The following is a 25,247-nucleotide window of genomic DNA, read 5'->3' on the forward strand; positions in this document are numbered from 1 at the left end:
AGAGAGGAAGAGGGAGAGTGAGAGAGAGAGAAAGCAGGAAGAGAAAGGTTTGGCTTAGGTCACGTAAAAACGAGAATGAGAAGAATCAGGCAACAAAAGAAAAGTGTCCTTTTTTTCTATTGCTGATTCGAGTTAAATTCCCGAACCCAAGGACAGCGTCCTGCAATCGCTGGGGGGGGAATACGAGTTGTGCGTGTCCCCGCCAGTGACCACAGCATCCTGTAGTCAAAGGCAGGGTGGAACCTCCCACACACCGGTGTGATTTCGAGCGAGTAAAAACGAGTCAGGAGAGGTTCTGCAATGTGGTATGTGACCAGCCAGTAGCAGAGTGGGCCTGGAGGCCAAAATGGACCAGGAGTGGAGAAGAATGGAGAGGCCTAGATGAAGCTCAGAGTAGCCAGTGAACGGAGAGAGAGGAGAGAGAGAGAGAGAGAGAGAGAGAGAGAGAGAGAGAGGATGAGATGTTAGGGGAAAGCAAAAGATGGCAGGAGTGAGGAAGGGAAGGGAGCTGAGGTAGGGAAAAGGATTTGAGTATGACGGGGAGACAGGTCTGACTCCCAGGTGGGTGTGGACAGACACAGTAACTATGCCGGGCAGTTCAATGGTCACAGAAACCAGGGCTGTCCAGTGGCCTTGAGTGAGGTCCGGGAGTGACTGAATTTGATTGGAAAGGAGATGAAAAGAAAATTGGCAGAGAGTAGTGAAGGGGAAAGGGGAGAGAGAGAGAGAGGGAGAGGGGAGAGAGATAGAGGGTAGAAGTGTACCTTAATGCCAAATCAGTGTTGTTCGCAGCAGCCAGTAACGACAAGTGAGTCCGAAAGTTTTACGTGCGAGGTCCCTTGAAGTAAGAGCTGGGTTTTGGCACCATCTGATAGGTAGAGAGTGGGCGGGAGGGAGCGGCTCGGATGGAGAGCACGAGCGGATTGATGAGGCACCGAGGCACAGATGGAATTCTCAGTGGGATACAGATTTATTTCGCGTGGGGCACCTTTCCCTCGGGGAAGGGAGAGATGTCAGGGAAAGATGTCCACAAAGGGAAAGATGTCTGCCCATGGGTTATGAGCTGGGACTTTATATATGAGGGCTTTAGGGTGTGGAAGGGGGAATGTTTGGGGGAGAAATCAGGGAGGGGGAAGCAGGTAGGATTAAGGTGTGGAAGTGTTTACTTTTTCCCTCTTAAGATGAGAGAAAAACAGCTTCTAAAATCTCTGGTTAACAGGTAGAATCTGCTTATCTTATCTTTGGAGGTCAGAGGAAAGGCAGGCTGCTGTTCTTCTTGACCTCAAAGGTTAAGGTGCTTGTCAGCTAAGTTCCCTTTTCCAGGCTCCAAAGTCTGTAGGTCCCTGTTGGGGAGGGGAGGGGCTGCTGCTATTTGGAACACTAACACTAACCACTGAGCTACATACATGCCCAACTCTCTCTTTTTTTTAACGGTTCTAATTTTTGTAACAAAGTTGTAGAAGTTCGCAACCTTTCCACTCAATGTAAGAATACTTTTTTTTCAGTGAAAAGGACACAAAAGAAAATAATGTTCCTTCACATGAATTAAGCTAATTTGTTTTCCAAGGAGGGAAGAAAACAAATTCCTTATTCCTAGTAATTAAGTATCTTTTTAACACAATCTTGTTCTACAAAGAATTTGCTGCAGTTTACCTAATTCTGATCATGGTAGTCCTATCCATTGCTTTATGTCAAACTACTATTTAATGTTAAACCAGAATAATAATGGTTTCTTTTTATTTACCCTGCAGTATAAAACAACAGGTCAATTGTGTATTTATAGGGGAGGGAGTTTGCCACTTGTCACAAGAGCTGTTTTTACCAGAAGACAGTCGTCAGCACTGAAATGTGGTGAAAGCCTACCCAGCATCCATTGCTGCTTCTTTCATGTTGGTGATCTTTCTTCCTCGTATTAAGTGAAGAGGGCGTACCAGCAACGATTTCCAGACATGCTGCTTTCCACAGAGCAGCTTTGAAAACTGAAAAACTAGCTGGGTCTACTTTAGCAGCAAGTTTAAGAAACTAAATTGAGCCTGGCGTGGTGGTGCACCTTTAATCCCAGCACTCAGGAGGCAGAGACAGGCAGATCTCTGTGAGTTCAAGGCCAGCCTGGTCTACATCGTGAGTTCCAGGCCAGCTGGGGCTACAGGGAGACCCTGTCTCAAAAAGACCAAAAACAAAAAGTAACAGTGTCTCTGCCATCATTCTAAGGCAGAAGTCACTGACTTTCTATAAAGCACTGCATTTAATGTAGGAGGAAACAGCTACCCCTGTGCTACAGCAAGAAGTGAGAGGAAATGCAGATGAATGGTGCCCTGCAGACAATGTAAATGCTTTGAGGCATTTTCCATTTCTTCCTTTCCCTGAAACCATTTAGCCAAGGTGTTGAACTGAAAGCAAAACAATTGGGTTTCAGGGTCAGTCCTCTTTCCTATCTCCTGTGGGAGGTGCCAGGCAACCAGAGAGCTTGATAAAGAGAGAACTTGATCTAGGTGGCGTATTTCATCCAGATAAAAAGTTGATTACAGCAGCTGCCCTGTTAAGGCGACTACACCACTGAACTGATCAAAAAACCACACTTTTCAGAGCACTAGATGATGTAAAAAACTTTGCTTTCTGCCACTTATGTCAAGTTAAACTTGTATAGTTCACATACAGCTATTTGTTCCTATTATGGGACACACTGCCTCAGGTGGACTCAAACTCCAACCCTCTGCCTCCTGTATGCTGAATGCTGGGATTACAGGCATATGTCACCGCACCTGGCCTATTATGTCTATTTTGATAGACACTACAATGGAGAGTGGCTCTGAATCTAGGGGCTCTGAAGCTTTAGTGAAAACATGAACTTTTTAAAACAGTGCTGGGCTCGGGATGTGGCTTACATATACAAAGCTGGAGATAAAATCCAGTACTTCTCCAATGCCAAGCAAAGGCACATGCTCTATTTCTAAGCCACACTCCCAAACCTGTAGATTTTATGGGATAGGAGAGCTTTATTGGATTTAAATGGAGCCTTTGACCAAAAGCTGATTAGGAATTTTAGTGCCAAGAATTAAATACTGTGCCAACATGTAAAGAAAAAGAAATGATTGCCATCTTTACAATGACTGTTCATACTCTGTCTGCCTTGGAACGACTGCAGAAATATTGTAGCTTTGTGTCTAGTTCTGCTTTGACTCCTGAAGGAAATGAGTGAATATAGTTGTTCACTTCATTCCTTTCTTCTGAGTCACTTCGAGGGATTCAAATCTACCTCACCCTCTTTTAAAACAAAGCAGTCTAGATGAACTCTGTTTTTTCCAACCTGAATTGTGTTAGCAAGTTTCCATAGTTTACAAGCAAACAATTGCATGCTTTTCTAAAATAGTACATAACAGAATTGCTAGCATTTTAAGCTTTTAGTTTGTTTTGTGTGTGTGTGTGTGTGTGTGTGTGTGTGTGTGTTTTGAAACAGAGTTTTACTTTGTAGCCCTGGCTGGCCTGTAACTCACTATGTATAGTCCAGGCTGGCCTCACAGAGATTCACCTGGCTCTGCCTCCCCAGTGCTGAGATTAAAGAAAGACATGTGCCACCATGTCTGGCCTAGAACTGCTAGCATTTTAAATCAATTTACTAATGTTTGCTGCTCAGGTATATAAATTAAACCTAAGACAAGAATGTATTTATGAATACTAACTTTTGCTTTGATATGCTCCTAATGTTTGAACTGCAGAATAAAGCACATGAAATAAGTAGGTAAACTGGGTGTAGGAAATGTCACTTCTCTTCACAAGCTAAAAATAACTTACTCTTTTCATTTCAAATATAACACAAATTAAGGCTGTGGAATGGGGAAAATGCAAACAGCAACTGGAGAAAATATGACTAAATTCTGATCCTAGGGGCAGTACAGCAGCAACAAGTGGAAACAAAACTAATATAAGATCACTAGGTAAGTACAGACAAGTAGATCTCTGTGAGTTTGAGGCTAGCATGGTCTACATAGTGAGACCTTGCCTCAAATAATAAAAAAAATTAAAAATAAAATGTAAGAAATGGTAAAACTGTAATATGGAAACAATGTAGATGGCAGGTATATGTTCATGGTTTTATTAATTATTTTTATTTTTATGTGTATGAGTGTATTCCCTGGATGTATATAAGTGCACCCATGTCATGCCATGCCTGTGGAGGTCAGAAGAGGGAGTCAGATTCCCTGGGACTGGAGTTACAGACAGTTGTTAGCTGCCATGTGGGTGTTGGAAATTGATCCCAGGTCCTCTGAAGAAGCAGTCAGTGCTCTTAACTGCTGAGTCATCTCTCCAAACCCATGTTCATGGTTTTAAAGCAGAAAAACAGGATTTGATGGCAGCAGCTGATTGTGTATGTCTGTGGTAACACTGGATTTGAACCTAGGCGGGAATACAAAGCTAAACTTATTTATTTAAATTTATTTATTTATTTATTTATTGAATGTGTGTGATAGGGAGGGGTTGTGTCCCAAGGCTCAAGTGTGGAAGTCAGAGAATAATGTCTGTGGAGTCTGTTTTATCTTTTCACCTTTGTGTGGGTTCCAGGGATCAAACTCGGGTAAGCATTACCATCTCACCAGTCCCTATAAAGTTAAATTCAAGCATCGGTGAACACCTGATTTGTAAACATTTATACTTCAATGATATTTTGATGAGGAAAAATCATCTTGTGATGAGTTTATAATATTTTTAGCATAATGTATATTTTATAAGGAAAAATTTAATGTCCTTAACATTTGCATATAATCACCTTAGAATTATAGTGATTACGGTGTGTGCCTAATGTGAAAGAGTGAAAATATCATTTTCAGAAATTATTACTTTGAAATAGGAGTTTGTCAAGCAAAGCAATTTAATATAATTCGGTAGGTTTTTAGTTTTTCGGTTGAATGCTAAAACACAATGTGTTCGCCATTTAAAGACCGCTTTTATGCCACACCCACACCCTGCTCCTTTTCTGCTTTCTTTCTCCATTGTACTCACCTACAAAAAAAGAGGAAAATCCACAACCATCTACTTTTTATGCATATGAATACATGTACCCATGTACAATGTGCAATGTGCAGACAGCGGCAGTAACAGTGACAATAATAACCATAATAATAGAAACGAGGACTCTTGTGGACCCCCAGATCTTGGAGCTTTACCAGACTTGCCTTGGTGAGATTCCTTTCCCACACGTCCCTGTGTTTTGTGATCTCATCTCAGCCAGGACCCTTGTATGCTCTTGGGGGCTTTCCCAGGCACACTTTGATTAATGTATCTCTTAACAGCAGAGAAGCTTTCTTATGAAGCAGATGGTGATTAACACAGAGAACCACAACTGGCCAACGAGCAGAGACTACAAGGCTACAGAGTGTTTATCCCTGAATAGAACACCTATATCAAATTTCTGCCTTCCAAGGCTCAGGGATCATTTCGGAAGAGGGGACTTAAAGATTGTTAGAGCCAGAGGTGGTGGATGATCATAAGGAAACAGTTTTCCAGACAGCTGGGCATTTACTTAGATGAACTCACAGTCATGGTGACAGCATGCACAAGTTCCACGTAAGCTCAAACCAGACAAAATCCCAGTGTAGACATGGTGAATGGGTAAGAAATGCTGATCCTCCTTGAGGAACTATTGGCACCTGATGGCAGCTGGGAAGGGGCGAATTGGTATAATTTAAACGGTGAGACTCTTGGTAGGTTGACCAGACTCTAGTGACTGAATCCATACGGAAGGGTATTTGGGGCACAAACCTGACTCTATTGGCCTTAATAATACACACATACACACACACACACACACACACACATACACACACAACAAGTACAGGAAACTTGGTGGGAGGTTAGTAAAGAGGGACTACAGATACAAGACGGATCTAAATATGATAAAAATATATTGCATGAAATTCACAAAATTTCAATAAAAAAAGGAAAAATAGTAACAAAAGACCACATTTACAGCCCATCTTCATGTTCATTTACATCTCCTAAATCTCATACATTCCTCACAACAATCTAGTGAGTGAGATAGGTACAATCTCTGTTTCACGTAAAACTCAGGATTATAGACCTCAGCCACATGTCCACAGCCACAGCACTATAAGAAGCAAAGCCACAGTTCCAACTTTGCACACTGGACCTGCAGCTAACACTTTTGTCATCTAACAATTTGAATATATACCACAAAGCTCAAATGAACATTTAATTTTTATCTTTTGGCTATGCCTGGTAAGGAACTTAGGAACACTCACATACAAGGAAAGTGACCACCCCTGAGTTAAACCACAGATCCTAAACATTTAACATATTCTGACACATGCCCTCTGCTTTGGGGAGTTAAGGTATTTCTATTTCATTGAGAAGATGTGATAAAGCTTTTCCATCTTTCTCAAGGAATTCCTTTTGATATTATTACTATTACTATTATTACTATATTATTATTTGTTTGTGTGTGTGTGTGTGTGTGTACGTACACACAGGGGTTGGAGACAATTTTGTGGTGTTCATCCCTCCACCTTAACATGGGTGCAAGGGATCAGTTTCAGGTCACTAGGCTTACACAGCAAGCACTTTGCCCACTGAACCATCTTAGCCCCTCCCAAGCAAATTTTACTGCCCTATATCAGTGTACACAGCATGGGTTAAGAATTGGAGCTCTGTGCCTTATTCTGAATTTAGGCACAATTTCCTCATTTGTTTAATAGAAATGATAAATTGTACTTACTTATAAGAGTTTATTATGATGCTGGGCACGGTGGTACATGCCTTTAATCCCAGCACTTGGGAGGCAGAGGCAGACAGATTTCTGTAAGTTCAAAGCCAGCCTGTTCTACATAATGAGTTCCAGGCCAGCTGGAGCTATAGGGAGGCCCTGTCTCAAAAAGACCCCCCCAAAAAAAGTTTATTATGAAGATGGGTTACTGTAAGAAGTGGAAACAGGGCATGTACATTGCAAGTGCTCAATGCCTGGGAACTAATATCAGTGTTGTGACTAGTTTTGTCACTACCCACACCCAAAAGATTAGTTTGGCCTTACATCATCTGCTTCCTCTCCATCTCTTCTTTCATTATTTTACCCAGGTTTCTGCTCTCTTGATTGTTCCCTCTTTCTTGGCTGAATCATAAACTTTTCCCTCTCTAGTAGATAACCTGGGAGCTCTTATTGAAAATAAATAAAAACCTCTTCTTTAACTCTCTCCAATTCTAGTTCCTTTCACAATGCTATTTTCATATCCTTACTTTCCATTTCAACCTTAATCTATCATTACCCTGGTGAAATTGCTCTTTTCAATGTGCTACGAACTTGCAGATTGGTAAGTTCAATGAGTTCTTTTCTGCTTAGTTTTTAACTTATTCAACTACTCAATGGAATGGGGACATAGTTCAGTGGCAAGTACATACCTAGCATGTGTGAGACACTCTGGGTTCAATTCCCAGCACAACAACATCATCAACAAAAACAAAGCAGGTGTGACTTCTCAGGTGTAGCCAGTTTGGATGACCACAACTTCTCCAAATACTTTCTCTGCCTGGTTCCTGAGACTCCATTTGTTTATGATTTGCTTGGACCTCATGGGTTATTTGCTATTCCCATTTTATTTACTTAGTGCTGAAAGCTGGAGTTGGTCAGGTATGTGGACAAGATGGACAAAATCCTATTTTGCAAATTTAACCCACTCTCTAAAAATGATCTAATTTATTCTCACAAATAGCAACCATATTCTGATGGTCCCAAATTTGTATCTCTAGTCTAGGCCTCTGCTTGGAAGTCCAATTTAGCATATCAGTATCCTTCCCAATTTTTGAAATAATGTTTAACTTTTGGACAAACCAAATGTAAAGATGTGAATGAATCACATGTTCAGCTAAAAATTGATATTTTCATAGGTTTAACCTGTATCCTAACTCCAGTTTTATTCTATTATTGATATTGCCAAAATTTCATGTCACATTCTAACATATTTTGTATATCTGGTTCCGGGGATTGTGCCTGGGCTTTGTGTATGCAAAGCAAGCCCTCTGTCCTGCTCTATTCCCAGATCTATATTCTAAAATTTAAAAAATCAAAAAGATAATATTTGTATACATTGATGTGCATTCCATTATATTTTATTTACATGTACAAAACTGGGTCCTTTGAGTCCTATGAGTCCTTTGTGTGATGAAAATAATAAAGAAATTAAAAATCACTCATGTTCTTAAATTGCTCAGTGCATCAGATTCTTTTTTCCACTGAGAAAGCTCCAGTTCTTTGACTTACAAAAGCTAAGTTGATCAGTAGTTTTGTGGAACAGAAGCATATAAATGTGTGAATTTTATTATCAAAGTTCTGGCAAGCTATAAGGTAAATCTACTTGGATGTAAATGGTCAAGATCAAAGCTGCAATTGATTTTTCATCATTGTTTTCTCTGTGGCCTTTTGGTATCGGTTCAATTTCTTGCATCTCTTCTGCTAACTAATGACGATATCTTGTGTTTTATGTTGACCTGTCTTGGTGACTAGTCTACCATACCTAGTTGCAATCTCTGGCCAAGTCTTAACTCCTTATTTCAGTTACTATGGGTAATGGCTACTGTTGCCTCAGCTTTTCCTTATTCTCGATCATTTTTAGTGGAGCATATTTCACACTTTATAATCTTTGCCATGTTGGAGAATAGAACTTTGAGTACTGATTTAGCATGTATCTTACTATCTGTATTAGTTACTTTTCTGTTGCTATGACAAAACACCATGACCAAGGCAACTTATAGAAGGAAGAGTCTATTTGGCTTACAATTCCAGAGGGATTGGAGTCCATGATGGTGGGGGAGGCATGGCAGTAGAGGTGGCCAAACCAGAAAGCCAAGTGATCACATCTTCAAGCAGGCACAGGAAGCAGAGGGTAATTGGCAATCTGGCAAGGCTTAAGGACTCTCAAAGCTTGCCCCCAGTGACATGCCTCCTAAAACCTCCCAAAACAATGCCAACAAAACCAACTAGGGACAAAATGTCCATATACTTGGAGCGTATGGGGGCCATGCTCATTCAAACCACCGCATTATCATCTATATGATAATTGTTAAACTACAATGAAATCTATCATCTTTTCCCATAGGTCTTCACTTAGAGTTAATTCCTCTATTTATACTATGGTTTCACTACACACAATCTTTAACACATTCTTTAAAATAGTTATTTCTTGAAAACCTTCATTAGTTTGTTATTTACTATGTTTGACCCTTCCCACAGCGTAACTCACCTTTTTCCTCTCTGAATTTGATTTTGTCAGAATGTAGCAGACCTCCAAAGGAAGAGATGAAGGACATATGGAACTATTATGTATCTATTACCTTATTAGTAGGCTGTTGGGAAGAGAAATTTGTTCATATATTCCTAGTTAGTAGTAGATGGTTTGAAGTCTGATGGAAGGAAAAATTTTGTATTTGTCTTTAAGAAAAGGGGAATGTTACTTTTGACTGAAGATATCTCAATGAATGTGTTTAAGCCCAAGAACCCATGGAAATGCCTGTCAACGTTTCTGTTCTTTTGTTACATAGGGAAGAGTTTCAGAGGGCTGGGTCAGCTGATTTCAAAAGAGCAAAGTAAAATAATCATGATTAGCTAAAACCATTAAACAAGCAATTCTTTTTCTAGTTTCTGGAGAAAGCAAAGCTAAAGAAAGTGACTAAACATCTGTCATATTAGTCAGAATAAAAATATGGCAGACTTTAGCTGTGAACTGAAGAAACTTAACTGAAGGAATATTCATGAAGATTGGGCAGGGTTAAGGGACTCGAGAGAAAAATGTAGAATCATGTTCAACAGATGAACAAAAAAATATTATCTCATCCTGCTGTCTTTAGTACTATTACAGGAAGCAGCATGCAAGAGTTTTGGAGTCAGATGGATAAGGGATCCAACGCCATCTCTTTCTACTGATTTCTATGGATGGCCCATGAGCAATTACAATTACAATTACCTGTCCGTTTCCTTATTTGCTTTTAAAAAACACCTTATTGTTTTATGTGTATGAGTGTATTACCCGCCTGTATGTAAGTGCACCTGTGTTGTACAATGCCCACAGAGGTCAGAAGAGGGCATTGGATACCCTGAAACTGGAATTACAGACAGTTGTTAGCCGTCATGTGGGTGCTGGGAATTGAACTCAGATCCTCTGCAAGAGTAGTCCATGCTCTTAATTGCTGAGCCACCTCTCCAACCTGCAGTTTCGTTATTTGCAAAATAAAATATAATAAAGGCCTGCAGATGTAATGTAGTTGTAGAGTGCTTGCCTAGAATGCACCAGCAACTGGGTTCTATGTTCCAGCACTGCAAGTAGCAGAGAGGGGAGGGAGTGGAGAGAGAGAAAAAGAGAGGAAGAAAGAGGGGGATGGGGTGTAGGGGGAGAGGGAAAGAGATAAAGAGTATCTTAAAGAATTCTTAAGACTGCTAGTGTACTTGAATACCAACACGACATATAGTGCAAAACATTCAATAAACATTAATTTAGCTTTCTTATATTCTTTCCTAGTAGAGGCATTATAATGTTGGTCACAAAAACTATTATCATTTAAAATCAAGTTTTGCTCTAATAGACTCTCAAAAGAGGTAAAATATTTCTTTTTCATATAAAATCCAGGTATAGATGGGGCAGGTTTAATATTTCCATCCTGTTCCAGGAGGTTCACATAGGGGCTGGAGAGATGGCTCAGTGGTTAAGAGCACTGTTTGCTCTTCTAGAGGATTGAGGTTCAGTTCTCAGTACCCATGTGGCAGCTAACAACCATTTGTAACTCCAGTTCCAGGGGATCTGATGCCCTCTTCTGGTTTCCATGGGCATTGCATGGAACAGCACACTTAAAATACATGCAGGTAAAACACTCACACACATTTAATTAATTAACTAATTCATTAATTAAAAAGCCAGTCCTGGTGCATGCCTTTATTCTCAGCACTTAGGAGGCAGAGGCAGGCAGATCTCTGTGTGTAAGGCCAGCCCAGCTGGGGCTATAGGGAGACCCTGTCTCAAAACAAGCAGAGATGCCCACAGATACCTTCCACAGCTACATTCTGCCATCCTCAACTTAATAACTGTTACCTTCGTGGTCCAAGACAGTGACTTACATCCTTGCTATATGTGGCAAAATGCAAAAGGAGAAAAAGAGCTTTCTTATAAGGAAGGTTCTTGATTATTACTATTCTTTATTTTTATTTTATGTGTATGAGTATTATGCCTGCATGTGTGTAAGTGCACCGGTGTCATGCAAATGCCCTCAGAGGACAGAAGTGGACATAATGTCCCCTGGAACTGGAGTTATCAACGGTTGTTAGCCTCCATGTGGGTGCTGGGATTCAAACCTGGGTCTTCTACAAGAATAGCCAATAATCTCAATAGCTGAGCCATCTCTCCAGTCCTTAAAGAAGGTTCTAGAACACTTATATTCAACTGGGCAGAATGTTAGCTGTATGACCACACTACATTGCAAGGGAGCCTGGGAGATGTAGTCTCTATAAGGAAGAAACAGACTAATTTGTATATTTATAGATATAAATAGACTAATATACATATATGTACACATATGATCCTACTAAAAAGAATTCTTTTTGATGTAAAATGTAGAGAAAAGCAAAAATTGTGAATACTTTTTTAAAAGGTTTTTTAAAAAATAAACTTTTAAAATTATACTTGTGTGTGTGTGTGTATGTATATAAATGCATGTGTGTGGGTAGTAGAGGACAACTTGTGTGAATAGGGTCTCTTCCTTCTACCATGTGGGACCCAGGACTCAAACTCAGGTCCTTAGGCTTGACAAGCTCCTTTACCCACTGAACCATCTTGCTGGCCCTGTGAATACATTTTTGGACTGCAAATACCTTTTCCTCAAATGGACTTCTGGTCTATTACAGTCTTGAGGTAGTTTGTCTAAAAATTAATCGTAACAAAAATCAAATAAAATTATTATCTACAGACTTCTGTTGGGGACTCTGAGTTACAAGCAGCTGCAAGTGTTTAAGTTCATGTGAAGATCAGGCATGGTGACACATGCCTATAATCACAGCACTCCAAGAATTCAAGACCAGCCTGTTTTACACAGTGAGACTCTACCACAAAACAAAACAAAGCAACACAACCCCTACATGAGCCCCAAACACAAAAGAGCAAAGGTGTATCTCTTAGAAGCATGTGTTATGCCCACATCTTGTGACCCCCAATGACCACCAAGAAGTCTGGAGTGTATGCAACAGCAAAGAGCCTTTATTCAGGCTTAAGCTCAGGCCCTCAGACTTCACCAATTTACAGATCCGTACTGAGAGCCCCGATCTAGGGTGGGGTAGGCTTTTATAGGGAAGTTTCACAGACGCCCACATGCACCAAGCATCCTTTAAAATGATTGGATGGTCCTATGCCCTGAGTACAGGGAGGATTATTATTGTTAGGGGCTGTCTTTAGGGCATTGGAATGCGCTGTTATCTGTGGGGCTAGAAGTTTTCTGTTTTTACCTTATAAGGCTGCTATATGCCCAGGCTTGCTTGATCTATAGCTAGTCAAAATGGAGTTAGTGCTGCCTTAAGCCAAGCAAATTACAGAAGCAGAAAGAAGCGGTTAGACGAGTCAGGGTCCCACACGTGATAGCTTTTTTATTTTTTTAAGAATAAGAATTATGCTCAAATTTGTAATCTGTCATTTTCTAGCTCTGTCTAGATAGGTGGTGCTTTTTTTGTGCTTTATTATTTGTTTGTTGATGTTTTTAAAAGTATTCACTATGTATTCCTGGCTGGTCTGGAATTCACTATGTAGACCAGGTTGACCTCAAACTCACCACCATGTTCAGCAGATAGTGCTATTTTTAAAAAATATTTTATTATTTTTATTTTATGTGTACGAGTGTATTGCCTGCATGTGAGTGCACCCATGTCATCAATGCGGAAGTCAGAAGAGGGCTTCGGATTCCCCAGACCTGGAGTTAAGGTCAGTTCATAGCTACCATGTGGGTGCTGGGAATCAAACCTGGGTCTTCTGCAAGAGCAGTCAGTACTCCTAACTGCTGAGCCATCTCTCCAGCCCCGATAGTACTATTTTTTAAGAACAGAAAACGAGCTGGGCATGGTGGCACACGCCTTTAATCCCAACACATGGGAGGCAGAGGCAGGTGGATCTCTGTGAGTTCGAGGCCAGCCTGGTCTACATAGTGAGTTCCAGGACAGCTGGGGGCTACAGGGAGACCCTGTCTCAAAAAGACAAAAAAAAAAAAAAAAAAAAAAAAAAAAAAAGAAAGAAAGAAAACGAGATACGCTTTTGTTAGTACGATTCTGGAATGACCTCTAGAATTGATTCTTGCTTTCACTAAAGGCACGCATATTTTTTCCAGCATCCAGTACCTGTACATTTTCTTCTCTGGAGGTCCCAAATTACAACAGCTTCCCCTTCCCAGGTCTGCTTGTAACTGTCCCAGGTTCCAGACTCTAGATGCCTCTAAAAGAGAAATGCTAGCCACTAGCTTGCCAGCTTAGCAAGTAAGCAGGTGAGTTAAATTCCACAACTAGCTGTAAATAGTTCAGTAGGTGGTCTCACTAAGCTGGAGAAAGAGAGACAGAGAGCGGGAGAGAGAGGCAGAGAGAGAGAGAGAGAGACAGACAGACAGAGCAAGAGAATTCAATTCAAGGTATGCGACTCTACCTAGAATTGCAAGCACACCCACTGATAGGTATGTTTATCCTTTTTGATGGAAACAGGACTCTAATAGTCCTTGAAGAAAATCCATTCTGTCCATGCTTTTGTTGGGATACAATGAAAATTTCTGTAAGAATAGTAGATACTGTAGCTTTTTACAACGTCTTAAAAGCTATTTGTTACATTTTCCTTCTCATAAAGTTGTTTTAATGAATCCAATATCTTACGAACTTCAGAATAATAATAGTGAAAGTGATGGGACTTTTGTGATTAAGTTAATATGATATTTAAAATCAGCACATAGAAGGTAAAGCCCCAAATATCCAAGCGTCCTGGGGACACTGGTGTGGAACTTTCCATTCTAGTCAATTACACTGAGTCAGTGATATGCCCATTTTGGAACATTGTCTGGTGTATGTGATCAGAGGGAGTAGACTTGGTGTGTCAATGAGAAGAAATCGATCAGGGGGGTAAAATGGGGAAGCAGAAACGTTTCCAGAAAGGATTGAGATTTAAGGTGGAGGCTGAGAGCCTGCCCAGGTTCACTGAGTATTTGTTTTTACCCACCACATGCCAGAGCCTATTAATGTCTCCCTCCGGATGGGTGCTCGCCCTAGATAAATTCCTGATTCTGATTATCTCAGGAACTTGGGGCCGTCCTCACTTCCGACCTCCTTCCTCCCCTGCTGGCTGGAGGCGGGGTGCGAGGACCGTGGGGAGGTGGCGAGGCAATGTCGCCTCGCGGAGCACACATCTGCTGTGTTCTCAGCGAAGCGTCTGTCAAGTCGTGGGAGGAGAACGCGCTGGGAGCCACCAGCCCTCTCCCGGGCGAAAGTCACCCAAACCCGCACTCCCTGCCCCCATGTGCTGCAGGTCCCTCGCGGGGTGGGCAGAAAGTGAGGGAGGAGGGTGCGGGGCGGCCCCAGGGGTCCCGGCTGACGACTCGCCTCCTGGCCCGGGAGCACAACCCACCGAACCCAGGCGGCATCCGGAGCGGAGAGGCCAGGCCGGGAGGCGAGGGCCAAGGCCGCAGTTCTCCGGGCGGCCTCGAGGGGGCGCCGGCGCGGCCGATCAGGTGACCGAGCGCTGGTCCGGGGCTGCGGGAAGCGGCCTCGTTCTCAGCCGCCGGAGACGCCGCCGTCGCCGCCACACCTAGTGGAGGAGCCCGGGAAGGCGGCCCGCTGGGGGCAGGGGCGGAGAGCGCCGGGGGTGGAGAGCGACGGAAGGGCGGCGGGCGGAAGACCGGAGGCTGCGGGGCCCGGAGGCGTGTGTCGCGGCTCTCTGTGTCACCGGCTCGGGGCGCGGGCGCAAAGGCCATGGGCGCTCTCCCGTGAGGCGGAGGTCGCGGGCGGGCGGGGAGGAGGCCCGAGAGAGGCCGGCGCGGAGGCCGCGAGCCGGTGACTGGGCGCCAGGCGGCCGGCGGCGGCGCTCCCACCATGTCGCGCTCCGTGCTGCAGCCCAGTCAGCAGAAGCTGGCGGAGAAGCTGACCATCCTCAACGACCGGGGCGTCGGCATGCTCACCCGCCTCTACAACATCAAGAAGGTGCGCACGGGCCGGCGAGGCCGCGGCGGGGCCGGGCGGGGTGGAGGGCCGGGGAGGCCGCGGAGTGCGGGAAAGCTCGGCCTCTCCGCGCCGGGCCGGGCCGGGCGGTCGGGATACGCCGCGGCCTAACGCGGAGACCCGGGCGCCTCCCCGCGCGGCTGGCGGGCGGGAGTGGACAGGAGCCATTTCCCCGCTCCGGGTGAGGGGCCCCGCCGGCCGCTAGTCCGCGCGCTGGGCCCCGGCCCACGGCTCCCGGAAAGGAGGGCGGGCGGCCGTCGGCCGTCCCGGGACTGCGAAACTTGGGTGTTCCTGGCCCAGGTTGAAATGGGGCTCCGGCCGAGGTCACACCCCACCTTCTCCATTTTTTTGGTGTTAAGTGTGGGCATGTAGGGAAGAAATGGCTTTTATCCGAGCGATCCTGGTCATCACTCCGCCACTTTTTCGATTGCTAAATAAACCCCCCTGAGAGCGTGTTGACGTTTAGGATTTTTTTCATTTTGAAGGTGGAGAGGAGGGGGAAGTGAGGGTGGAACCGATTTTCTTCTGAAATACTTGTAAGTCTGTGAGTCACTAGAACAGGAATAACAACCTTCCCTCTTTACTCCTCCTCATTTTAGTTCTTCCAACCCTGACAGTACCAAAGCACCATTCCTTAAAGAACAATGCACAAAATCGAAATCTGTTCTCATTGCTACTGGTTTAGAGCACAGTCAGATAATTCGAGTAACTAGATAACAGGCCTATTGAACATCTTCATGTCTTCATATTGAGTAAAAAGAAGGTTGTATTGGAGTTAAGAAAAGTAGACCCGAAGATAGAAAAAGCCATGGCAGTAATTTACCCTCGAGGGAAACAACCCCAATCCATTTGTTAAATAGACACATTTGGTAATCTTGAATGAACCCGATACAGAGAAAATGAAAGTTTTCTTTTGGTACAGTCTAGACTTCTAGGTCCTTGTGGGTTTCGGGTGTGTATCTGCCGTCATATCTTCCATAATCTTCTTGTCTTTTTTATATACCATGCATGCTATGATCTTAGCAACGGAGTAAAAGATTGTGAATTAAGATTGCCGAAGAAAGATTAGAAAACAATAGATCTAGGTGCGCCAGTAGAAGATTGTAGGAATACAGTTTGGTTTTACACACTGACTTCTGAAGCAGACCGTCCTAAGTTAGTAATGATAAACTTTGGGAAAAGGAGCTCGGTGTTCTCACACAGCTGATGGCAGGATTGTGTCTAACCCCACCACAGTCTGCAGAGCAGCTATAGCACACCCGGTGAGTGTTACTTGTTGTGTTGCAGGAGCTCAGGGTCATGACAAAGAAACCCCCCTGCATTCACATAGCAGCCTTGATCATAACTTGATGGAGCTAGAGAAAATTTAATTTTAGGTAGTGCAAGTTGCACCGATGGGAACTTTTGGATGAGATTATACTCCTTAAGAAATTTGGAAATTGTTTTTATATGAACTTTGTTTAAAAGAACTAGCAAGCTAAATGCTACTAAAAGTTACTAGATCTGTGGTATTGTGGTTAAAGGAAATGGTTATGATGGTTTCTAGAAGAGGAAGTGAGAGTAACATCAAAAGTGATTTCAGTGTTTGAGCAAAATACTGTCTTTAAAGCAGTCACTAAACATTTCTATTGTGTAAATATAAGCAGACTTTAATATTTCATTTTCATGGGTAATATTAAATGAAATTTTAAGCGTTTAAATAATTACAATTCCTGTTCACTGCCTTTTCTCAAAGCATTTTTTTCACTTCCTGTTTTGAGAAATTACACAGGCTCTTCAGGCTTGTATAGACTGCTAAAATGAAAAATAAGCTGGTATTGATAGAAGCTGATATAACGAGCTCAATACTATATCCATTTGTCAAATATTTTGAGTTATTGGAATATATATTTCAGCACTTACCGTATATTTATAGTTTCTTGAGAACTATTTTGCCTACTTTGCTTATGAGCTCCTTCTGGGTAGTGTAATTAAGGCATTATCTAGCACATGAGGCCTTTGATGAGGTCTTTCTGAAATTGTGTGTGTGTTGTGTGTGTGGTAGTCGTAGCAGTAGTAAATGCATCCAGTAGAATTTATTATTTTTTACATTTATTTATTTATTTTTGTATGTATGTACGAGAGAGTGCCCGCCTGTGTGAGGTTATAGGGTAACTTGTAGGAGTCACTTCTTACCTTCCACCATGAGGATGCCAGGGATCAAAGTCAGGCTTTGTGGCAAGTGCCTTTACGCTCTGAGCCATCTTACTGGCTCTGGCCCCTTAGGTCTTTTAAAAGCCCATGGAATCCTCTGTAAGACTGTTGTATCTTCTTAGCTGGCTAAGGATGGAAGCATTTGTTCAAATACCTTGCCTTTCAAAGAAGTAAGATCTGTTCACCACGCATTTATAAGGTTCATATTGTCTGTATTCTTATGGCAATATAAATCATGTAATCTTTTAAAATCTCAATCTCTTAAAGTCCTCAAAAAACCCTTTACCTCATAATACATGTCCACCAGCGAATTATCACATTTTATAATACACATGTGTGTTAGATTGTCTACCAAATTAGATTTTCTGCTCTATTTCAGTTGGAAATACAGGCAGAAAATCCCTTATCCGGAAAGCTTTGGATTAGAAATGTGTTGGCTTTTGATTTTTTTTTTTTTTTTCAGATATTGGAACATCTGCATGTATGTAGGGAGATACCATGGCGATGAGACCTGTATCTGAACTAATTTTAATCAGTATTTTCAGTGTGGTTGTATTTTGGTTTTCGCCTGTCACATTACGTTAGTTGTAGACTTTTCTCATGTGTAGCATCCTTTCAACATTAAAAAAGTTTTGTATTTTGGTTTGTTTCAGATTTTTGGTTATCACGTTAGAGATGTACAAATTGTACAGTAGAAAATGATGTTGATAAACTTGTGCAAAGAAAGACGATTGTTAGCTGCCATGTGGGTGCTGGCAATCGAACCCAGGTCCTCTGCAAGAGCAACCAGTGCTCTTAATCTCTGAGCCATGTCTCCAGCCCCTAAAAATATTTTTTTAAGGCTACTTTTCTCTTGCTATAATTGAAGAGGCCTGTACCAAAAGCTAGACAACTTACTGTCATCCTTGAGCAGGCGACTTGACTTCTTCAAACCTACCTTTTCCTCATCTGTTAGATGAGAAAATTTAGCTTGTAAAAGGCACACTGAAGTCTCTCCTAGCTCTATTTGTGCTCCCTGTTACCTAATTGTGAGGATTGAGGTTGGGGCCCACTTTAAATATTTTGTTTAGGTTTCTGTAATAATATAGAGAAGGTAATGCTGCTCTGCCTGCTTCAGAGGATGGGTTGTAAAGATGAGGGATGAGAGTATGTGAAAGCAGTTTAAGGTTTCTGTGGATGTTGGCTAGTATATTTGAGTTTTGAGCAATTTATTTGAGCATCGTTTTTCTGAATAGTGACAACAAAACAAACTCCCAAATCCCCAAAGAAAACGTTTTGTTTAGGTTAAAACGCACTTCTTTTTTTGGTCATTTACTATTTTTTTTCTTTTTCTACAGTATCATCAACATGGGATTGAATACAGTATCAAAAAAAGATCTCAGTTTAACGTATATTTTTTCTCTTGCTAAATTATTGGTTGAAATCTAAAGAACACAACAGGAGAAACACCCTCTCAGCAATTTGTGAAGTGTTTCTTTGAGTATTTGGAGAGTTTCAAATACTTTTATGTTAAATTTTTTTTGATTGGAGGATTATTTTCCTCTCTCCCGTCCCCCAGTCCACACAGTTCTTTCCCTTTGTTTTTGGATGTTTATTTTTTAGGGGGGTAAAATCAACCAGAATAGTAGTGTAAAATTGAAAGTCTTCAGCTGTTATCATTGTAATGAATGGGAAAAAAGGACATTTGTGAAGGGAACTATATAGAATAAAGGGAGGGGAGCTGGCTGCAGCCTTCTTCCCTTTCAGAATTGTTTTTGTCTCCATTTAGGTCACTGTTTTCTCTGTTGATTTCATCAGAAACAGAAAAATCAGGTCACTCTTGTTTCAGGACTGAATTGTGGCAATTTCATACTAAAAAACTTAAATACAAACATTTTTCTCATCCTGCTTCACAATTGAGAGCATGTTAAGAATAAAACACCTTTCTTTCTTGAAGCTGAATTTAGTGTATGTTTATTTAAATCCAGTTACATCTGCTTGTAGTTTTATTTCTCAAGGGAGCATAATTTTTCTTTTTGTGCTGGAGGTAGGCTGAGGTGATGAGCACTAGAGGGCCTGAGATTGCTGTAATCTCTGTTATGAGGATGCTGAGGCAGGGCTACTGCTGTGTTCAAGGTTAGCCTGAACTACATACCAAAACCTTGCTTCAAAAATTTTTCACTGGAAAATACTGAGGAAAATTACTAGTTTTAATTTTAAGTGAAAATAGTAAATTATTCATAGTATGTTTCCTTTGTAGAATTAAGTAAATATTTTTTACAATTAATGATTACAAAGGAATATGTGTTTATTACAAAAGTCTCAAAACAGAACAGAAACATGTGGCATTAAAAAACTCACTGTTCATCTCCCACTTTTAAAAATAAGCTATAATATACTTAATATCATTTCTGTACAAATGCTAACATTTGCATGCCTATTTTATTGTATTATGGTTAAAGTAGAAAGATTCTTTCCCCAAAACTGGAGAAGCAACACATTCTCCTTTACAAATAAATGAAGTTAGTTAGGGTTCTTAATCTGTTACTTGAAAATTAAATTTAAGTAAGTGAAAGGTATGGGTATATTTATTTCGGTGCTTCCAATATCTTAAAATGGGGGCCAAGATGAAAAAAGTGTTCAGTGTTGTAAATTACTGTCCTTTTTTGGTTAGTATGATTGAAAATTAAATGCATATTTTTGATAATTCACTTTAAATGTTAGCATTTAGTAAAATTCCAACAATAATTTTGGGGTAATTTTAGTACAGCTTTTGTTAATAGAGCATAGCAGCTTCATGCTTTCAATCTTCTTTGACCAACTGTCCAATAATAACAGTATGTAATAAAAGTCACACCAGCTGCCACTTATTGAGATCTTACAGTATGCTGAATGCTTTGTGTTTTTTTCTTTTATTTATCTTTAGATCTGTGATATTAATACCTATGCTATAAATAAGAAATATAATTTTCGAGAGGTTAAGTAACTTGCTCAAGATCACAGAAAAGTTGGAATTTAGATAGAGCCTTTTTCTAACCTCAAATTCTGGGTCTTTAAATTAATTACTTTAGCCATCAAATTTACAATCATTAATGGCATTTTTATTTTTTATTACATTTATTTGTGTGTGTGTGTGTGTGAATGTGAATGATAATGTGGAGGGGAGTGCACACACACATGCCAGAGAGTGCATGTAGAGTTCAGTCGACAGCTTTCCAGAGTTGGTTCTCTCCTTCCACTATGTAGGTAGAAATTTCTTTAGAAATTTGCCTATGGATAAATATAATTCAATTTTTTTAACATCTTGAAGAGATATGCAGTTAATATTAATATGCAATTAACCTTACAGAAATGTACAATTATAGAAATAATTTTCCTTTTCACTGTGGACTACTAGTGATGATTTTGATATGGATTTGTATAAAAAGACCATTTTCAGCTCACGTTATCACTGTATCAGTGATAAATAATGGAAATTTCTGTTTGACTTTGTAATGTATTTAAATGAAAATTTAAAATTAGAAGTTTAAAAACAAACTTCTTTGAAATATTTTGTATCAACCTTGCATGTTCAATTAAATTTTACTTTGTGAATTTTTTTTGTATGGGTGGTTGTAAGTATTTGCATGTATGCACACATGCCAGAGATCAAACTCTCAGGAGCTGTCTACATTTTGGGGGGGGGGGAAGGGGAAGTGGGCTGGGTCTCTCACTGGACCTAGGGCTGAACAATTAGGCTAGGCCTATTGGCCAGCCAGCGAGCTCCAGAAACCCACTTGTCTCTGTCTTCCCAGGCGTGGGACTAGAAGCCTGGCTTTTTAGGTGGGTGTTGGGAATTGAACTCAGGTCCTCACTGACAGAGCTTTCTTCCCAGCTCCCTTTATGATTATTTCTAAGATTTAGTCCCTGATGCATCTTAAAGTGCACAAGATTAAAGAACTAACCATGTAAGTAATCCTGAAGAAAATAAATAAAACATTTTACTTAATCTGAAGTACATATAAAACGGAAAGTTGGAATAAAGAGGAACAGTGAAATAAAATTTTTCTTCTGTAATTTTCATTTTAGATTTTTATTTTCAAAGTCAACTAGTGAGGGTGGGGGTTTAGTTTAGTTGGTAGAGCACTTGACTAGCAAGTGCAGGACCAGGGATTTGTTCCCTAGCACTAATACATAGTGGCGTAGAAGAGAATAAATCGCAGAGTTAAATAGTAATTTTGTATATTGAAAAACTCTGTGATTTGAAATATAAGTCATTATTAGTCTAAGTTTGTCTTGTCTTGAACTTTACAAAATTAATAGTACATAATTGTATGCCTAGAGAGTACTTTGTCCACTGTTGCTTAATACTATATTTATTAGTGAAATATAGTAAGCTCTTAATTTTGGTCGTTTTTGAGATTTTTGCAATATTATTGTAAGCTTTGGTAAATTGTTTACTTAATTTGATAATGATAAGAATATCCCCACTTAAGCATAGTACTGGAATATTTTATTTACCAAACTTTCTAAGCTTTTAAATTATTAATGTATAAATAGATTGGTATGTGTGCCAGTTTTTCAAAGAATCTAAGTAAGAATCTGTGTTGGAAAATGCTTTCTATTGCATGGCTGATTATTGTAGTCATTTCCCTGTAATAAAAATGCATCTTTAAAACTTTAAGTCATATAAGCTAGCCTGTCAGGTTCTCTCAGCTGTCAAGAGTCCTCCCGGCCCCATTATCAGATGTTGAGAGCCCCCTCCCCCATTCATTTAATCTTCAACTATTGAACATCTTCTCTGGCATTGGAGAAACAGGTAAGTTAAGTCCAGTGCTAAGACATTTGTGTCTTGGTGGGAGAGAAATGTGTAGATCGTTAAACAAATGAGGTATATAAGGAGGATTGTGGGAGTCTTGGGAAGAGAATTAAAGGATTGTAGACCAGATGAGGTAGGAAGGTTGTACAGGAACATTTGTGCCAGGCTTGAAGTACAGATAGGAGCTTCAGCCAGTCACTGACAAAGATCAAATTCTACATTCTGTTCACTAGAATAGGTAAAGAGACAAAGGTTATATTATAAAATACCCTAGCTAAAGTTATTCTTACACTTAACATACGTGTGTGTGTGTGTGTGTGTGTGTGTGTAGTTCAGAGGACAACTTGGGGGAGATGGTTTTTTTCCTTCCATTATTAAGGCATCAGGGATTGAACTCAGGTTATTAGGCTTGCAGCAAGTGCCTTTACTGCCTGAGCTATCTTACCAGCCCTAATACTTACCAAGTGTATAAACTCAAAACTTTTCTGTACTTAGATTTTCTTTTTCCAATTCTTTTTAAATTTATTTTTATAGAATTTTTGTGTATTTCATACAGAATATCTCAAACAATCTTAATCATTTCTATACCCTGTCCCCACCGGCACCCTCCCATAGTCCCCCACTGGAACCCATATACTCTGTCATCCATGTTAAGGCCCACTGTATCAAGTCAGTGACCCCAGGCGTTCCTCAGTGCAAGTCCATCCACTGAGGTCTAGTCAGCCTATCTGGAGTCCCTTGTTTTGGAAGATCAGTTCTCTCTCACCTAGCAGTGATCAGTTGCCAATATTTCTTCAGCTGAGATTGCGATCTGCTGTTCATTTCCCCAGTTCTATGCTGGGTTTTTGTCTGCCTGAGTTTGCATGGGACTTGTGTATGCTGACACCGCTGCCATAGAATCATAAGAGCAGGGTCCCAGGAACTTGTAGGACTCTGTTTCCATATGGTCATGCACTTCCTCCCTGGCTCTTACAATCTTTCTGCGCCCTCTTCCTCAATGGTCCCTGAGCCCTGGGTGGATGATGTTTAATATAGGAGTCCTGTCCAAGGACCAGCATTCTGCAGACTCTTAATCTGTTTTAGCCATTTCTGACCTATTGTATTCGTGGCCCTCTGTTGCATGGGGGAGCTTCGTTAATGAGAACGGAGAGATTCATTAGTGTCCTGTCCTCGTCTTTACTCCAGTTCCATGTTCCGTGAGCCTTAGGCGTAGAGGTTGCATTGTAGATGTGTTGCTTAGGCCTGGGCAATTCATAGACAATGTCTGTGTGTGACTAGTTGTGGTACTTGGTAATAGTCTCCGACTGATGCAAAATAAGCTTTGATGAGTGGTGACTGGGATATTTGTCTGTAAATATAAGGCTACATATTTTGCACATAGTAAGAAATTACATTAGTCTAGGGATGTGACAGTCTTGGGGTTTTCTCTAAGATCTATGATCACTCAGCCATGTGTATTTGGTTATGTTTATAGTACCACACTTGAGTTTCCTCCCATTGAGTGGGCTTTTTTAGTCCAATTAGGTAGCTGCTGATTGCCCCCAAGATAAAAGTGCCACTACTGTACAAATGTTATGCTGTGCCAGCCATTGATGGGTTATTTGGTCTTGAAGCTGATGTTGGACCATCAATTGATGTTTTCCCTTGGTACCTTCATAGTGCTCTCCAAAGCTATGAGAGCTGGACTTCAAGGGAAACATAAATTAAATCCAGTGTCCAAACTGTGTTCTGTCTTCAGCAGTAGAGTCTTACCTTCAAGTTCTGGGAGGCCATCAATAGGTTGTGGCAATAGCCTGAGTAATTTAAGGAGTCTCTTGGACCACCCTGGCCAACAACTCATGGAAGTTTCTCCTGTCTGGCACTGTTTCTTGTTATATAGTCTTTAACTATACACATGGTGGGTTAAGAGTGACGTTCTGGGTAAAACTCTAATACTAATTTGCTTTAGCTTTGAACAAATTACCATTTCTTCTAGGCTATAGGTTATAAAATAAGATTAGTAGTTCTTACCTAGAATTAAATTACCATTTTAAAAAATATTTATTATTTTATGTGTAAGAGTGTATTGCCTACATGTATGTGAGTGCACCATGTCATGCAATGCTGTGGAGGTCAGAAGAGGGCATTGGATTCCCTTGGAACTGGAGTTAAGGACAGTTCGTAGCCTCTACGTGGGTGCTGGGAATTGAACCCGGGTCCTCTGCAAGAGCAGTCAGTGCTCTTAACCGCTGAGCCACCTCTCCAGCCCCAGAATTAAATTATCATTTTAAAATACACATTAGAATTGTCTTGGAAGATACTTTAGAACTTCTGGATTTTGGCCTGAATCTAATGAGCCAGGAAAAGCCTTTGAAATAACTCTGATATTGAGACCCACTGAAACAAGTAAACAGTGATAGCCCTTAATACCTCTGATTTCTTTCTCTGATAGTTGTTCACTGTCATGATTCAGTTTTGTTAGATGTGCTATAACTAATTTTTTGGAAGGGTGCACATAGGCTCTCTTACACAGCAAAATGCCTGCACAGTACTTACCTGCTCTGTTAGGTGTCAAGCTGTATCTTTTGCCTTTTAAAGCTTTACTGGTCTTACTGATTCTATACTATACTACTGAGCTTCCTCTTCAGCTCCTGGTACTATTGGTACTCTTGATTTTCATTCCTGGAATCTTAAGTATCTTAAGTAGATATTCCAGTTCTCCCACATTACATAACACTTTAATTATTAATCTCATATTTTGAGAATTAAATGAGTATTTATGCAAAGTATTAGTACAGTTTCTGGCAAAAAAGAATAAATGGGCTAGACAGAAATGGCTGAGCAGTTAGAGTGCTTACTGCTTTTCATAGATCCTGAGTTTGGTTCCCAGCAGCCATGTCAGGTGGCTCACTACCAATTGTAATTTCAGTTCCAGGGGATCCAACACCACCTTCTGGTCTCTGTGGGCTCTGGCAGACACACACAAGCACATTAATAAAAGTAAATCTAGAAAAAAAAGAATAAACAGAATACATGTCTGTGGACACCTGGTAATGTTTTTTGTTTTTTTCCCTCCTA

General features: G+C 40.8%; 1 protein-coding gene across 2 annotated transcripts in view; it reads left to right on the forward strand.

Annotated features, from left to right (window-relative positions):
- Positions 1-14,949: 14,949 nt before the first annotated feature.
- Positions 14,950-25,247, forward strand: part of LOC103729865 (nck-associated protein 1) — a 79,931-nt gene continuing 69,633 nt past the window's right edge. For both annotated transcript variants that reach the window (XM_029561047.1, XM_029561048.1), the window contains exon 1: positions 14,950-15,202. In XM_029561047.1, the coding sequence (XP_029416907.1) occupies positions 15,095-15,202 (108 nt within the window). In that variant the 5' untranslated portion in view covers positions 14,950-15,094. The remainder of the gene's footprint in view (positions 15,203-25,247) is intronic.

The sequence above is a fragment of the Nannospalax galili genome, unplaced genomic scaffold (genome assembly GCF_000622305.1).
Source record: "Nannospalax galili isolate Female #2095 unplaced genomic scaffold, S.galili_v1.0 scaffold892, whole genome shotgun sequence".
In the NCBI taxonomy this organism is placed as follows: Eukaryota; Metazoa; Chordata; class Mammalia; order Rodentia; family Spalacidae; genus Nannospalax; species Nannospalax galili.